The sequence below is a fragment of the Botryllus schlosseri genome, chromosome 4, assembly GCF_051294905.1.
Source record: "Botryllus schlosseri isolate E-star chromosome 4, Bs_hap1, whole genome shotgun sequence".
Taxonomy (NCBI): Eukaryota; Metazoa; Chordata; class Ascidiacea; order Stolidobranchia; family Styelidae; genus Botryllus; species Botryllus schlosseri.
In genome coordinates, this window is record NC_137239.1 from 22,835,244 (window position 1) to 22,853,278 (window position 18,035).

The window sequence follows — 18,035 nt, forward strand, 5'->3', positions numbered from 1 at the left end:
TGAAAGTTCGAGTATTTTGTCTGGCTCCGGATGTGATTCTGGACATGATTGGATAGAGTCCTATCTTTTCCCAGACCACGAGTTGAGAACTTATCCGAATTCCGAATCTAGTGATTTGACAGATTCGAATGAAAGTTTGAATACTCTACCCGATACTGACTCTGGTGTTAGTAGTAGCGATTCCGATCCACCCTCAGATCATGAACAGTTACGACCTCTTGACGAGGCAACTCTCAGGCGCCTTGATAGAATGTTTTGGCGCCCCTGGAATAACGAGTAAAATTGGAAAACTATGTGATCAAAATGTACAAATTGATGTGATCAGCAAAATCGTAAATGTACATTAATTACGTTGCGACTGTTACAAGAGATGTTGTGTTTTCTGTGCCTCATAGTGAAACAATTAAATACTGAGGACGACTGTGTTGTCGTTTGAAAAAGGGAATTTTTGTGTAACCATGGAATAATGACAGGTTATTTAGCAGATGTTAAGAGAGAGAGAGAACAATTAGGATGGTATGTGATACAAAATAAAAGTTTGAATTAGTCAAGGCTGGGCAATCTTTTTCAGCCCGAAGGTCACATTCGATTGACGAAATACTGTGCATGCCACTACCGCGCGAAGCGCGAAAAGCTTTTGAAGTTCATAGAACAATGACATTATAACTTGGCATTGTTGCGGGCTTACCGTATACCGTTAGGCTGAGTTTACGCGGACCAGGCTATGTGGCGCATGGCCATAGTAATAACAAAAGCCAACATGCGTCAATCTTTCCGTACCTAGGTTTCATGGTCAGCAATATTACCGCAAACGCAAACGCAAGGTCACACATGTTCAACGACACCTTGGTCCGAAATCGCGAGTATAGTTAGGCTCAGTCTGAATAAATTGGCCGTTTTTCCATGGTCATAAGATGGGCAACAGTATTAAAAACAAGGAATCGTGTGGCAAAATATTGTGTTTAGCTTGTGAAAATTTTGTTTTTGATGTATCTGGTGCAAATTATTCTGTTTGATGGTAATGTATAAAAATATACCATTATGTGACAGGCTGACGCCTCTGCCAAAACGTCGGAATAGATATTTTAGACATCACATCTCAAGTGTTGCAGCCAAACAAATATAAATTTTGATGAACCTTGCAAGTTCACAATCAGCGCAATCCATTCTAGATAGTTGAAATTTCGGAAATTACCTCGTGGGCTACGGATTAGCCGGCCCTAAGTTAAGTAAATTAAGAACTGATAGGTTGACAAGTGGCCAGAGATTACACTTTTCCTTATCCAGTAAAGGAATAATTAACCCCAAATAGGATTAATAAAGAGTTAACAAAATTCAGTGCTTGAAATATCATTAACGATATCATACGATAAGCTCGGCTGAAAGAAACATTATTATTTTTTAAGGTGTAAAAATAACGCGGTGTAGTAAATTAAGAATGTCTGCCTCAATAACTAAAGAACAATTATGGGAGCTATCTATTGAAAATATCGAACTATGGTATGAGGAACTTCGGGGGGTGAAAAAGACAGAAAGATTACAACGATGGAATGATTTTTTCGAGGACATTAAAAATGGAACTAGACGTTATGCAGAAATCTTCTTCGAAGGAATGGGAGCGAGTAATGAAAAGGTCAAAGAATGGCCATGGCGAAATGACTATCGTAGAAAACACTTGAGAAATCGCAAGGTAGCAAAAGTAAAACCATATTTGCTAATAAAAACTGCCTCAAACAAACAGAATCGGAACACAGAGATAAGAGCAAGCTCTTCGACATCGACAAGTAATACTCCCTTGACGTCCTCTCTGACATCATCTACTACAAACAATGACGCACCGCCTAATAACAATGTCACGTCAAATGGAACTTATGCATCTTTTGGTAGTATAATGTTTTCGCAACAATCATCCTTTAATCAGCCTCAACCTACAACATCGCATCACGTTAACGAATAATGAAATTACAATAAAACGTTTAACTAAAAATATTCAGTGGAATGATGTGAATATTATCGATTATATGGACTGAATATATGGTGAATAAAAGTTAGGTTATTAACTTGTGCCTAAAGTGTATTATGAATGACGAGGGATTATCTTGTATTAAGAGTTATAAATAGTGAACTAATTGAAGAAAGAAATGTGCTACGGGCTGTTGTGCGACCCTAATACGGATCACAAGGTTGTCTACGAGTGGGCAATGCATTTCGATCTTACGCAAAGGCAGCAGATGGTAATGGAAACTATAAAAACTGCGCCGGTTCGGGATCGTTTGATGGGCCTCTTGTTCGGCACTTGTGAGCGGGACAATCCAAGGGTACAATATTGGCAACAATGTATGTACACCAAAGAGGACTGGATAAAAATAGGAAAGCCTTTTCACCCGGTAGGGGTCGGTGAATGTAAACAATGTTACCTTATGAGGCACGTAAAACCGTATTTCAAGAATGCTGGACAGATTTTGGAACTTATGACATTATGCCATGACTATTTAAAAGAAGCTTGTAGTATGCACAAAGGACTAGATCAAAACACTGAAAGAGATAAAGGACATATAGTGCTTTATGTGTTATATCCAGAAGCGATAATAACCGCCATAGCTCTCCTGTTACAACAATATCGGGGGGCAAAAAACATGCGAACAGTTTGTTTTACGAGATGTAGGATGGATGCAGAATTTGAGTTCCTATTTGGGGGAAATCTAGAACAATGGAGATTTACATACGGGTCCACGAGCACGTTTGGTTATTTGGGAGGCGTTTTTATTCTACCGATTGACCAAGTGTCGGAATCAACCTTTAAAAGCTCGTTAAAAAAAGAGGGAGACAAACAATTAGTCAAAAACACCAATTCGGAAACTACATTGATGTTTGATATTGAATCTTCAACCAGTAGAGACGGTAGGTTTCCAAACAGACCAGAGGCTCCGACCCGAATGGTAGTTTTACGGAGACCCAGTGTAGATGGATCACATGCTGCCTCTAGTGGTAATATGGGCTGATTTTAAAATAAACTACTATTAGTTTGATCTAGAAATTATCTTGATTGATCTGGACTTTTAGGGATAGCCTATTAGATAAGCCATGATAACTGAATTATTTAGGGCTGACCGGTGGTGGTTTAGGACAATTTATCAATTCGGCACCACTACCAAAAGGTCAAACTTAACGGAAAAAGTATAGAAGCCGGGTATAGTGAAACTTGAGATTAGCAAAAGTGGAAACTATATACCTGTATTTTACGATATATATTTACTCAGAGTTATTAATACAGTTTCCCTTTTTACTAAAAGATTCCGATACATTGATCAATCGCTGGGATTGTTCCCGCTATCACCTCCCCTAGAATGACATCCCGGGGACTATGAGAACTTGAGTACTTGAATGCAAGATCGACCTATCTTTATTGCAAAAATTTTTTTAAATTCGAGAAGAACTTGTTATTGTAAATTATGAAGAATTGTACGGTGTTGTTTTCTATAATATTGAATGTTATATATGTATTTTCGGCTGCAATTTTTGTGTTAAAATTTAGTCTGTAACGGCCCCATACAACCTACCCTATCACAAATCACCTCGTGTTCATACTTATATGTTATGCTAATCGAATTATTTTATATTTTATAAAGAATGACGTGAGCGTAATTTTTTCCGTTTTGCCCACGCTTTGCGCTCTGCCAAGATCTCTTTGTGTGAGCCTCACACTAATTTGCTGCTATTTGAGTTATTGCTGTTATTAAAATTTTTTCTGATTATGTAAATTCTTTATGGTACTATACGTAAGATGCGTAAAAAATTAGCTTAGCCTCTAGTCTTTTACCCAATATTTAATTAGGTAATAGTTTAGTAAAGTAATATATTGCAAATTGCTCACATTCTTGTCTCATGGCACCCTTCCTACAATAGTCTCTATGAGACGTAATTGTGTAATACTTGTATAAATGATCCTTGAATAAATTAGTTTCGCCATTCAGAGAAACTCGGGTCAAAACATTTCTTATGGAAGGGAAGGTAAGGATGATGAGTAATATTATCTTTTAATAATGTTTAAATTGATATGTCGTATTATTTTCCCCACTAAAAAAATCTTCAAAAAAAAAATAAAATGTCAGATTATGTTTATAGATCATAAAAATGATAAAATGAATGATAAAACGAATGATAAAAGCTATATAAGAGATAAAATCTTAATGAGAAAAAAAAAATTATATAAATAAAAACCAGAAAATAGAAAATTATAAAATAATTAAATCCCTTGTGGGGGGGAGAGATTTATTGCCTAATAAGTATTGAGTGATTAATAAATTAATAAATGGAGTATACTTGATAAGTTATGAGTGAAAAGTAAAAGTAATAACATGAGTCTTGAGAATTGTCATATCCTGAAAACGGTAAATTGTGCGAAATTGCTATTTTGTTTGAAAAAAGAATGCTAGATTTTGATTATATTGAAGGTTACGATTCAACAAATTGGTGTCATTTGTACGATGTATATGACGAGTTGGATCTATTGAATCTTAAGGAATATAACAGCGAATATGAGAGATACCAGTTTAAAGAAAAAGTATGGGAATTGCTTACGGACCAAGCCGATTGGGTTAAACAAACAGACGATGGCCTAGAAGAGGTAGCCCTAGATGAGGAATTAACCGAAGAAATTCTTGATAAATTCAACCATGTGGCAGAAGAGATATTTGAAATAAGAGCAAAGGAATACACCTCTTTGGGAAGAAGAGTCATGTTGTATGAATTAATTAGAGGACTTGTGATGAAACTTACAAACACTAATATAACAAAGGACGTGTACCAGGAGAGAGAAATTTGTAAAGATCCGCCACATATGGAACAATGGAATTGTCAGAATAATTTGGGCCTAAAAGGCTATTCAAGTTCAATACATTGGCGAACAAAAAGGATAAGACGTATAGAAATACATCCTTACCCCTACGAAGGGGAAAGTGTGAACATTGACTCTATAATACCGGAACAATCATGAGTAATGACAACGACTGTAAATAAGATTTTGACTTACAAAGGACACTTTTTCGAAGGTATAGAGTAACAAAGTGGGTTATCTAATTCATGAGTAAAATGAACCGAGTGGAACTACTAGTATTATGGCTAGGCATGTGTTATGCTATTTATCCGGAAACAATAGAACAAAAGAAGTGTACAATGGATGAAAGACGAACCATGTTATACCCGGAATGCATGCAAGGAAGCAATTTGGTACTTTGGTGTGACCATTCGAGTTATACAAGAATTCCGGATCCTGACAAGATATACCTGGCAAAATCTTGTCGGAACACAATAAAGATATTCATCAACGACAGCTGCCTACGGGAAATAACCAAAGGACAATTGGAAAAGTATAAAGACGTAGAGGTGTTGCATTGTGGTTGGAATAAAATCCAAACCATACCAGGAGGGGTCTTCTGCAAAAATGAAAAGCTTAGGGAGATAAATTTGATGCGAAACTACATCACACGAATTGAAAAAGAAAGCTTTGCAGGCTTACACCAACTGGAAAGTTTGTACTTAAGCAGTAATTTGCTGGCGGAAATAGAAGGATCGAAATTTGCAAGCATGGAAAAGTTAAAAAGATTATATTTGGACAACAATGTCATAAAGAAACTAAAGAATGGAACATTCATTCATTTACGTCATTTAAGAATACTAGACTTATCAAGAAACGCAATAAGCGCTATAGAAGAAGGGGCGTTCAAAGGACTGAGGAAACTGGAAACTTTGAACTTGGATGAAAATAAACTGGTGGAATTTGATATGACAATACTTGAATCTTTATGTAATTTAGAGAGATTAACGTTGTACTATAATAACTTGCAATATTTTTCTCTGTCCTCCAACATATCGTTCAGATATCTGCATACAATTGATCTTAGTTATAATCATGTTCAATTTCTTAATGACTCCCTATTGAGAAAATTACCAGATCTGGAAGTTTTAAAATTAAATAGATATAATAACGAAACACCTACCAGAAGACCCTATGTACGTAAACAATCAAGACTATATGATGACGAAATGAAAAGTCTTTCCAATCGTGTGACTATACATTCAAAGTGTACATTTACCGTTATTGTTTGGCTAGTTATTATTAAACTAATGTAAAAATGATTAAGTATATAAATTAAAAATTGGTGTAATAATTGTAATATGGTACTATGTAACTGAATTTAAATATGTTGTATAAAGGATTTACTTAAATTATAAAAATGTGTTTGGGATTACGTTGTGATGATCCAGAAATACAACATACGACATGGATACCCCAAAAAGAAACACTAATAGACAATGGATTAAAGTCGCTGAAGTTTCTGTTAACAACATATACATTGACGGATCACTTATGTGATATAATGTATGACGAATCAAATCCACGATTACTATATTGGAAACAAAAGTATGGTGTCACCACATACAACAATCATTGGCCTGGGAAACATCTGGTTGAAAATGAGTGGGAAGAAATTTATACAGGAAGCATTTACCCTGAAAAACCTATACAAATGGCTTTTGCAGAAATTTGCATAAACTGGGTAACAATTTTGAAAAGGGTAAATCCTGAAATGAGGGAATTTCTAAAAAGGGGAGATTCTGAAAGAGATCTCATAATGTGGATAATCTTTCCGGAAGTTCAGATCTACGCATGGGCAAAGACGCAGGGAATATCATTAAAAGAAGCCGATTGTCAATTTATGACTTTGAAAGTGCCTGCATGAAATTTAACTTTCCAATGTTTGTATATACAGAAAACTACTTTTGAAAAGACAATAAAGTCTTAAATAAATATGAAGACTAAAGAATCCAGAAAAAGAAAAAATCTATTCAATCTTGCTCGATGTGGTATAATATCAAGTGAACGAAAATGTATAAAGTTTCTGCGATCACGGCAACTCCTTGTTCAAAAGGCAACATGTTTTAATTGTGGACAACAAATGAATGAAGAAAAATGCAAAAGAACTATGGATGGATATAGATGGAGGTGTCCGGTTTCAAAGTGCAGGACTACCACGTCCATAAGGAAAGGATCACTATTTGAAGGAAGTAAAATAAGACTCACCCAACTTGTAATGATGATTTATCTTTGGACCATAGATGTATCTCAACGACAAATAGCTTTTGAAGCACACGTCAGCAAGAGAACAATGGTGAATTGGACCAAGAAACTTCGTAAGATATGCTCTGTGGAAATGGAAAGAAGAGGTACCCTAATAGGGGGAATATCACAAGGTAAATCACATGTAATTCAAATTGATGAGACGTTTGTGGCCAAAAGAAAATTTAATCGTGGAAGAATAATACGCCAACGCTGGGTTTTGGCTGGAATAGATATGAAAACGCGAGAAATGTTTGCAGAATTGGTACCTGAAGAAGGGAGAAAAACCTCTGTATTATCAGAAATAATTATGAAACACGTAAAAGAGGGATCCACTATATGGACTGATTCATTTGCCAGTTACCGCAAGTTGGAAAGCCTGGGAATGAATTATAAACATTCAGTAGTTAATCATGATCGCGAATTTGTCACTACAGAAGGCATAAATACACAATTGATCGAGGTGTCTTGGAATTTTTTTAAAGCTGCTATTAGAAGGCTGAATGGGGTATCAAGATCACTTATTCCTCATTACTTACAGGAGTGGCTCTGGAAAAGAAGGGTGGCCTTGGAGGAAAGGTTTCAACTATTTTTAGAGATAATTGCTCTTGATCCTAATTTTAGGACACTGGAACATTGAAAACAATGTTGGTTACTATGTGCAATATCATTAGAGATGAGAGATTTGAATCTTTAGGGAAGCAATAGAGGCATGTATGATAATCTACATGTTTAGAAAACCTATGAAATGTTTCTATTATTGTTGTGTCATAGTGAGTGAATGTATTACATGTATGTTATATGATATCTAATATCGAGATTTGATGCATTGAAATCTTGAATCAGGATCTTTTATTGTTATTGCACATTATTGTTATATTCGCAGGGATAAAATGTATCTATCTGAAGTACAGGATCATAATACTGCTATTTTTTGTAAATTAATAAATCAACTAGATAAAATCGACGTGCGAAAAAATACTGGATGTCTAAAGTTGCTGATGGATATGTTGAAAAACTTTTTTGAACAAGAACATAATTGGTACAAAAGACAACTTCCATGTGGCGACAGGAAACCCCATGGAGAAACGCCGGAGGACGAAATTTCTAGTAATACGGACTCTGACGACTCCCAGGATTCTGCCATTGTGAAAGATTCCTCACGACAACGACTCATAGTATGGAGTAAACAGACAATACGACCCGATGACGACACATGGACTATAATTACGGAAACTTTGATGGGAGTTGTCCGAAGAATACCTCCCCTATGTATGAGACGAGTAATATATGAAGTGATACGAGGAGTAATAATGGGCCATACAAGATTGTTAGTATGTGCAAATAGTCTGGCTTATGTTACAGATGCGAATTGCAAATGGACTTGGCACAGCCAAACCAACCTAGGAGTAAAAGGTTATATGTCGTTGAGTTCTGATACCTCCGTTATGGACGCATATATATATATATATATACTCGAAGAAAGTAGATAAGAAAGCCCAGTCAATGAATCAATATCTGGAAAATTCCTATATTTTGGACATACATCTCCATTAACTGTTGTCACATATTGACAATTAAATAATGACTTTACACCCAATCCATGGAATTTATCGAACCAATGCTAATTTGGAACCTCGAGAAATCTTATATAATGATATTTTTTTTAACAGAATGTTTATGTATTATTACTAGAATGTTGGATTGGTATGGTTATATCTTGACATTTTGACCTGTATTATTGAACGCCTGTTCCATCGAAAGCAATTACACCGAGAAATGACCGAATTGAAACTATGGGCATTCTGATGAAAAGAGATCGTGATCCTCCTGGACATAATTGCGTTTATATTCCACCTGGGGATCACCGGGTTGAGCATTACAGACTTGCAACGTTCAAACATTTTTCGAAAGAAACTCCTGTGATACCGAGCTATCTAGCCGCTGCGGGTTTCTATTGGACAGGATTTTAAGATAGAGTAAGATGTTACTGCTGTGGCGTATCTGTGGAAAAATGGGTCACTGGAGATGATCCTTTTGATGACAAGTGGCATAAATCTACTTGTGACATGGTGACCATACAACATGGTTATAACTTGCCTATTTCAAATTGCTCAGGGAGGCTCCTTTTTGAACAAATGAGGTGCCACCTTAACCTTACTACAAGAAGTCAGCAAACTAATCGGAATGTGCAAAGACCGACTATCAAAGAGGAAAAGTGTCCCTTACCGCAAACCGTGTTTGCGAACATTTGTGACCAAGAACATGAGACTTCATTGCGATCAGCAAATTTGAGAAGTGAACTAGAGAGAAGAAGAACCTTTGACAAATGGCCTTCCTATCCTACTCCATACTTGGTAGGGGAATTGGCAAAACAGGGATTTTTTTACCTGGGAAATCTTGACAGAGCGCAATGTTTTTCATGTTCAGGAGTACTGAGAAATTGGGCACCCACTGATAATGTCCTTGAACAACATAAAAGACATTTTACAAAATGCAGAATGGCAAATAACGAGTATGCAGGAAATATGCCCTTGACAGACTCCGAGAGAAATCAGGCAGATAATGAACTTAAAATAAAAATTGAAAGGTTAACTACTAATAGGGGAGAACCTCCGGATCCATCGCCAGAAGAACAACTCCAGTTGATGGAAAGATTCCCTTGCCTTTACCCGATAAATTTGCATATGACATCGTTACAGCAAAGAATATCTTCGTTTAATGAAAAATGGCCCAGGATCCTCGCAACAACGGAACAATTGGCTAAAGCGGGTATGTATTATCTAGGGGATTCGGACAGGGCGAAATGCTTTTACTGCAATGGAGGATTACAAAACTGGAACTACAATGATGAGCCGTGGACAGAACATGCAAAGTGGTTTCCTGGTTGTGAATATGTTTTGCAAATGAAAGGTATTGATTTCGTTTTACGACTAAGAGATGAACATCCCAATCTCAATCGACCATCGATAAGGAATGCAATATGTCTTGATGCACCACGAGAGGAGATACGAAGGAACCATAATCGACCAAGGTTATCTAGACAATACATAAACAGGATGCAACTGGAAGACATGGGATTTACGAGAGATCAAATAGAAGGAACCATAAATAGACAGACTAATGATCATTTCTCTACTGGTGATATAATTCAGGACTTACTGGAGACAGTAAATACAATTACCGACAGTCCAACGAAAACAACACAACAACAAGGCGATAGCATATCTGAAAATAATCACGAAGTGAACAACAACAAAGAAACGAAAGAAGCAGCAGTTGCAGAAACAATGTCGGTGGATGAAATTGCGCAAAGTTTGAAAGAAATACAAGAGGTTGTGCTTTGCAGAAATTGCAAGAGAAACAAAAGTGAAATTACTTTCATACCTTGTGGACATTTATGTAGTTGTGAAAGATGTGCAACAAAAGCTGAAAGATGCAACATTTGTGGTGAAACAATACTGGAAAAGATAAAGGTGTATAGAGCTTGATGGAGCAGGCAGGACTATTATTTTGTGGCATGAATGCTCTTGATGCATATGTATAATGCATAACGTTATTAGTTACTTTTGCGCGTATGAATCCATTATTCGTAAAATTGAACATATGATTTTAAAGTATTTTATTCTGTATTAAGATGACTAGAGTATTAGAGAATTGGGAAATTACGCTAGCTAAGCAACAAATTAATGAATACTATGATGAGTTTGAACAGGAATACCATCATCAAAATTTTGAGATATGGAAAAATACCCCAAAGGAAAAATTCAAACAATTAATAAAGAAATACCTTCATCATTGTTTTGCGAATGTGACAGAAAAGCTTTTTGATAAACTTTATGACGCACATAGTGATATTGCTCGCGTTTTTGTTACAAAAGATTTTGATCTGGCCCAATATACGTGGTTTGGACTTGTTCTAAAATTACATCCGGCTCATAAACATCTACCAGAAGAATTTCTGGATGAAAGATTACCACAAATGGAATTAAAAGATTCTGCAACATTACTTCTGAATGCTCGAGAATTTGAAACTGTTGCTATTCCAATTTTAGAAGACGCTTTTTCGAAAATCGTTATATTACGCGATTAAGAGGAATGTCTCGAAGAACCATAAGTAACCAGGAATTATTGCAAACGGAATATGAATCCGCAGTGTGCGACTTGAAATATTATTTTGACATGTTCTGTAAATATTATGAAGAAGATGTGGAAATTTCCGACAGATGGCAAAGATGGGCTATGACAAGACCCAATGACATTGTTGGAATGCTGACGCTGTATGTTGACAAAGTTTATGGGAGTGCATTATCTCCGCAAGGCAAGGCTCTGGGGTATCATGCTGCTATTAAGGAACATAATCGGATTGCAATTCTTACACTGGGAAACTACAAGGAAGCCAAATTTCTTTGGTATCAACATATTGTTCGTATGCATCCCCTGAAGGAAAACTTTTCAGAACAATGGATAAGGGAATGTTTGTAAGATGAATAACTGAAATGATACATATACTACATCAAATTTTCCGCTACATCAATTGGATATATAAAATGTTTTGTGATTTAAAAAAACCATATAATATGTCTATTACTACAACTAGAATTAAAACTTTAATTTGTGTATTTATGTTGACTTACTGGTTAAGAATCGATGAATGTTTAATGATAATCGGATTTTTTGTGTAAGGGAGTTTTAAAAATATTAGAAATTTATTTGAACTATAATCGTGATATGTTGGAAGTCAATCATGAAAAGTATGAGTATGTGCCCAAAGACCCACAGAAGAAGGGATTAAATCGGAAAAAGTTTAGACCGTGTCCATACCATACGATACCTGACAGCAGAGTTGCTTGGCTGAGGATGGGGATTGTACATGAAAGAATAAAAGAAAGAATAGAAAACTTTCCGACTTTGACAGCCAATGACATGGAATATGTATTGAAAGATTTTCTTGTCTGGCTATACCGGGACCATGAGGTGGCGGAACAATTGGAATGCGCCAAAAGAGTACTGGAGCAAATTGTGGAAGAAAACTTTGGAGAGAGCCCTGCATACTACTTGTATGTATTTCTACGATATGTGTTGGCTATAGCTAATGTTGATGAAGATTGGAACATTACTAGCAGAACTATTGCCGGTTTTTCACGGGCTATGTATACTATGGATAAACGACTGAATTAGTAATATTTTCTTTTTTTCTGTGTGTATTAAGTTTTGTTGGATAATATTAATCTACACCGAATGGCAAGACATAGGTTACATGTTGAACGGCGAAAGATCGATCAAGAAATTCAAACAAATCCTGTCATTTTGCAAGCAGGGCCGATGGACGAGTCAGATATCTATATTTGGCAAGCACTTTTGCGCGGACCCTCAAAAACACCATATGAAAAAGGGACATTTCTCCTTAGAATCGAATTTCCAACGGAATATCCATTCAAGCCTCCAAAGATCAAATTTGAAACCAGAATTTTCCATCCGAATATAAGCCGTAAGGGTACCATATGTATTGACATTCTTGCAAATGAATGGTCACCTGCTTTAACGTTGGGTAAAGTATTGGTCTCGATTTCGTCATTGTTGGCTTCCCCTAACCCAGAAGATCCAATGGATGTTGAAAGCGCCAGACTGTATCGGGATGATTATGATAGTTATCAGAAGACGGCACGAAAATGGACTGATATGTATGCACAGTAAATTGTTATGTATCTAGCATACTTATCACAATTATTGAATATTCTAGAAGTGTTGTCATACTCATATGAGTGTAGGAAATGTTATTAAGGAGAGTTCTGGTTCAATAATCAATATAAAATTCTCTATATTAAGAAAATATGGGGGATAAAATTGCTAGAGTAAAGCATGAACTTGATGTTTTCTTTGATTCCTTTGAAAAGAAATATGAACACAAAGACTTTGGCAAGTGGGCTGCAACAACACGGGATGAACTGGAGATATTTATGACACCTTACTTGAGGATTTGCAACCTGAGAGTATCCGACAAACTGTTTGATGCGCTATACAGAAAGCATTTAGCCATCGCCCGCATGATATTGTTTGAAAATTATGAACATGCTAAATTTTGTTGGTTCGTCTTCTGTGTTGGATTACATCCTGCCTCAGATGTGATACCTGAAGGATGGGTGTTGGAAAGAATGCCTTGTTCTGATAGAACCGGATTTTGTATTTACACCACGGATAAACTCTTTTATGATACTTTTCCCTCTGATGTGAGAGCTGCTATACTTATACATAAAATGAAATGTGATGGATGTGATAATTATGAACAATGAATGCATAAATTGTACATTTTATTGTTTGCTGAATTAAATGTCTATTAATTATGTACGACATGTATGCTAAATTAATTAAGTATTACATTGAGTTGATTCATTTCCGTCTGCATGATTAAATAGACCCTTACCTGGATGATTAATTCCTTTCAGAAAATTCAGTATGAATAACGCGGTGATAAATGATAATGGTGATGTTGATGTCACCAGAATAGTTGGATCTAATGTAGCGGAACAAGATTTGATATTTTATTTTTGGCTATTCAAAGAGCGATATGAAGCGAGAATACTCCCCTCTCATAGATGGTACGAGTGGTCAAAGACTCCACCCAAATATATCAAACTTGGATTGAAATGTTTTTGCAAACGGGTTAACGAAACCCTTTCCGATGAAAAACCCTTTGTTATTGACTACCCAGGAGTATTAGAAAACCACAAAATGATAAAAGACATGGCCTATGGAAATTATGAAAGGGCTAAACTTTTGTGGTTCAACTATATGGCTCGAATGCATCCTATGGAAAATTTGATCACGGATGAATGGGTGAAGGAACAAGCCGAATCTACGGAACCCTTTTACCCTGAGGATACTATAGATGTCCTAGTTCAATGAGAAATATTAAGCCCATGAATGCTATTGTTTTCATGTATGTATATAAAGTGTTATAACTGGCCTACGGAATATAGAATGGTCAAGAATCTCTATTGCGTCTTGCGTAGAGTAATTTTATTGTATTTTGTCGCACGGTGAATTGATTTCGTAACGATCGCAGTTTAAGGTTTTGGTCAACCTACATTCAGAAATGTTTCACAGTTTGTACTGATTATTGCTGATTTGTTGACTGCGAATGATGTTTAATACTGTGGGGCCTCGTCATCCCTACAGTATGTATATAAGGCGTTATACACTGCTACGCCCTTATTTTTAAGCAGGACCCTAGGGATTGAAGCCCTAGTTTTAGGGAAACAAAATCCGAAGTTTACGGTGCGAACCCTTATTATAGGCTAAATAAATAATTAATGAAAAACAATATAAAATCTTATAAAATCTTGAACAACTAAACCATTAAATTAACTAAATAATGAACACTAAAACCTGTTTGAACAATCTGCAATGCCTGTATTAAGTGGCATCTTAGTTAAGGGTAGTATCATGCGGTCCGATTAAGAGGATCATAGTGATTTTAATTGCACTGAAGACATGACGTCCTTAATGTTGATATGTTATAATTGATTGAAACATTATAATCGCAAGTATACTGAAGAATATTATGATGAATAGGAATTGATATTTGAAATGCATTGATATTTACGGCAGGAAAGGCCGTCGCATCAATTATATGCGAAAACAAACCTTGGAGTATTGAAAATGTTTGTTAATTGTGTATGATGATGTATAGGTTAAACCATGCCTTGTGTTATAATTGATGGATGATGTGTATGCCAATTTTAACCAAGTTTTGCATAGAGTTACCACATTTCCGTCTGCGCAATTAACTGATTGGAGTATTTGGTTGTATTAAGGTTTTAGAGTACACGTATAAGGTTAGATTAGAATTTTGGACCTAATGGTCATTGGCTGTTTGGAAACAAGACAACATTACAACTGCGGAATACTTCAATCAACATTTACGACTGTGAAAAATCTTAAATCAACATCTACAGATCTACGAACGTCGTCAGTACTACACAAGAGAGCAAAGAGTGTCAACTTTGTCCTACGAAGTATCCCGAACAAGTGTGGACTACTCGCATAACAATCGTTGTGGAGCTGCACTATAAAAACAAAATTGGTGGCCAGTACGGGGAATACTTCCGGTGTTCAGACGTTTAGCAATCGATGCTTTCTAAGACGACCATCGTAAAACTTGTACTTGTCGTATCCTTGATTTCATCTTCTATATCTCTCCTGATTATATTGGCAGCAATCTATCTGCACGTATCGCCTGGAGCGCTTTCTAATCTATTGAACGTATTTTTGGGATCCAACAGCAGCGCTTCTACTGCTTACGTTCCACCCACGAATACGCCGCAAGGATCTACAATCCGTTTTAACATATCTTCACCTGATCTAATACCTTCTGTCAACAGTACTTTCTCCAGTTAATAGGAAGGACTATGCGAAGGATGTTGAAAGCATTCAAAAGGAAAAAGCCGTCAGAAGCAACAGACGAACTAAAACAAGGGATTACCTTGCTTAAAGCCACACAAAAACGCCATGAAGATGTCCGGCGACAAGAAAGACAACTGGCTAAGGACGTGGCTGAACAAACAGAGCTATTGAAAGAGGTAAAGACAACTCTGCCGGAAACCGTGAAAGGGTTAGAAAAGGCAAAGAAAGAGGTTCGAAAAGCTCAAGCAGACCTCAAAGCTGTTTGTGATGCCACAACAAAAGTTAGCGGGAAGGTCTCAACCGATGTGCTGAATGACATCCTTACGACAGAGTTCGAGCTCGGAAGGTCGCATGCTCAGGCTACGCGAGAGAGCGTCCAATCTCCCGCTTTGACAGTAACTCCAAATGCACCAGAACATGATCCTCCGGCTTACGTCCCGCTCGCTGAGCAGCCGTCGGATAACGTACAACCAGGACCAACAATGACGGTCCGTAAGGGTCTGGATTGTCATACTGTGACGGCCGTCTATCCTAAGCTACCACGTTCTGATTCGTCCTCGTTGTCAGACTCTCAAATAGGGACGACACCATGCTTCCATATTGGCAGTGGTGCGCGCTCCAAACAAAAAGATGGTAACCCAACAACGATGGGAACAAGGGCGAAACCTGCAAAAAGTTCCTTGAGTAACTATAGGGGATATCAAGGTTGGCCAGAACGCCGCAATTCGAAGACAGAACCTCGTATAAAAGCGGATGGCGCTTCACAACGTGTAACCTTTCGTAGTCCAGGCGAGGAACAATCTGCCGCAGAAGACAGTGAGGTTGACTTTCAGACTCGATTAAAGCATCTTTCCAAGGAATTAAGAGATAATATAAGGTCTCTACGGGGCGGTGCCAGCTCTCAGGATTCTGCGGATGAATCTAGCGATGAGGAACCTGCCGATATCTCTCGTCCTCCTGATACACCTCGCGCTACCTCCACTCCAAAAGAGTATGGGGGAAGGACTAGGCGACAACGGCAGCAACAGCTACATAAGAATTCTGGTGTTTTTGCCCCAGTACTTAATGTATCTGCTAAAATTCAATCAGAAAAAGAAATGCTTCAGCTTATGATGGATCCTGGAGACATGCCATTGCTAAAATGGATGGCGAATTCAATGCGACGAATACGCCATGGTACTGGGAATACGGATGTGGATGTTATTTTGGCTAATGCGCTGCAGAAGAAATTGAGGGCTGCTGGCCGACACAAGCAGGCTACCCAACTGGGAAATTTTTTTAATACCAATTCGGGGGAAGCAGATTGGGAATCGGTGATGCGATCTCTTTCCTTATCCAATCCCCAGGGATTGGTAAATGATGAAAAAATCATTGGGGATTTCCGCAGGAATTATCGCTGGGAGGATGAGCCGCTACCTCTGCTGAATAGCGCTTTGAAACAACTAGAAATAGACATGGATAGTTTTATTGAGGATAATCCGGATGGATTGCGTCTTTTCCGAAATCTAAGACAACGACTTCCCGAAGCGCTCAGATTGATGTTACGAGGCTGGGAAGAAGAGAAAAGATGGCGTGAAGTTGCGGAGGAACTACAACTTGTTTGGAACTCCGAGTTTCTGGACGAGCAAGAGACGCGCCCCAGGTATCAGGAAACAAAGGAAGTACGTGATACAAAACCGTCCTTGCCGCCAGTACACATTTATAATGTTCAACCTGCAGGACAAATAGTGCACAGTTATCCCACTCATGGAAGAGAGGACAGTCAGCTCAACACTCCTCCTCCACCTGGTGACACCCCACCGCCGGTGGTACAATCACCCTCGCCCCTACAACCACTAAATAACTTTGAGGGGGCAACACCTCCTGGATCACCTAGGGGGACCTCACCGCGTCAACTTGCCAATGCAGACCAGGTACCGTTACAACGTCGGAATCCTCAACGTAAAGCACGCAACAATCGATTCCCCACCCGCATCATGAATGGTAATGGATTTGGTAGGCGGGGACAAGGCCCGAGGGCCAGGCCAGCACACCAACAGGATGGGCGTAACGCATCATCGAGACCTAACGGACAGCCAACGAGAACAACAAGATCTTCACGCGCCAGTCCAGGACCGGAAACCTCAAACCGAAGTCCGCGAGTGGCGAATACGCAGGATTCCGGGATGGGTGCAGACAACTCACAGATTACGCCGTCCAGCAGCCAGGAAGCCCGCAACATTGCGGATAGTCAAGGTGAGAGATACAATTTTCTTGGAAACCCGAATATTTTCGCTCCTCTAGGATTGTATCTAAATCCTACTCAGGGACAATCCCTGTCCGTCTGTTACTACTGTAAGGCACCGGGACATCAATCCCGAAATTGCGTGGCTAAATTCATACTGTGGCTAAACGATAAGGTTCTTGCTAGAGATGAGGAATTAGGATGGGTAATTCGTGGGCGAGCACGACCTGTACCCCCTCATGTTAAAGAATCTGCAGAACGAAACTGGAAACCGTTCCTTGCGAG

General features: G+C 37.9%; 3 protein-coding genes across 3 annotated transcripts in view; 2 read left to right on the plus strand and 1 right to left on the minus strand.

Moving 5' to 3' along the window:
- The window catches only part of LOC145438285 (gap junction alpha-4 protein-like), a 45,374-nt gene that overhangs the window by 19,057 nt on the left and 8,282 nt on the right, over window positions 1–18,035 (minus strand). The gene's annotated exons all lie outside the window — the stretch shown is intronic.
- LOC145437467 (uncharacterized) lies at window positions 6,819–8,541 on the plus strand. Its single transcript, XM_080314725.1, has 2 exons — window positions 6,819–7,254; window positions 7,662–8,541. The coding sequence occupies exons 1-2, from the start codon at window positions 6,960–6,962 to the stop codon at window positions 7,730–7,732; spliced, it is 366 nt and encodes a 121-aa protein (XP_080170851.1). The 5' UTR covers window positions 6,819–6,959; the 3' UTR covers window positions 7,733–8,541.
- Window positions 13,022–18,035, plus strand: part of LOC145438287 (uncharacterized) — a 30,351-nt gene continuing 25,337 nt past the window's right edge. Inside the window, exon 1 of the mRNA XM_080315682.1 lies at window positions 13,022–14,937. The gene's annotated coding sequence lies outside the window, so the exon portion shown is untranslated. The remainder of the gene's footprint in view (window positions 14,938–18,035) is intronic.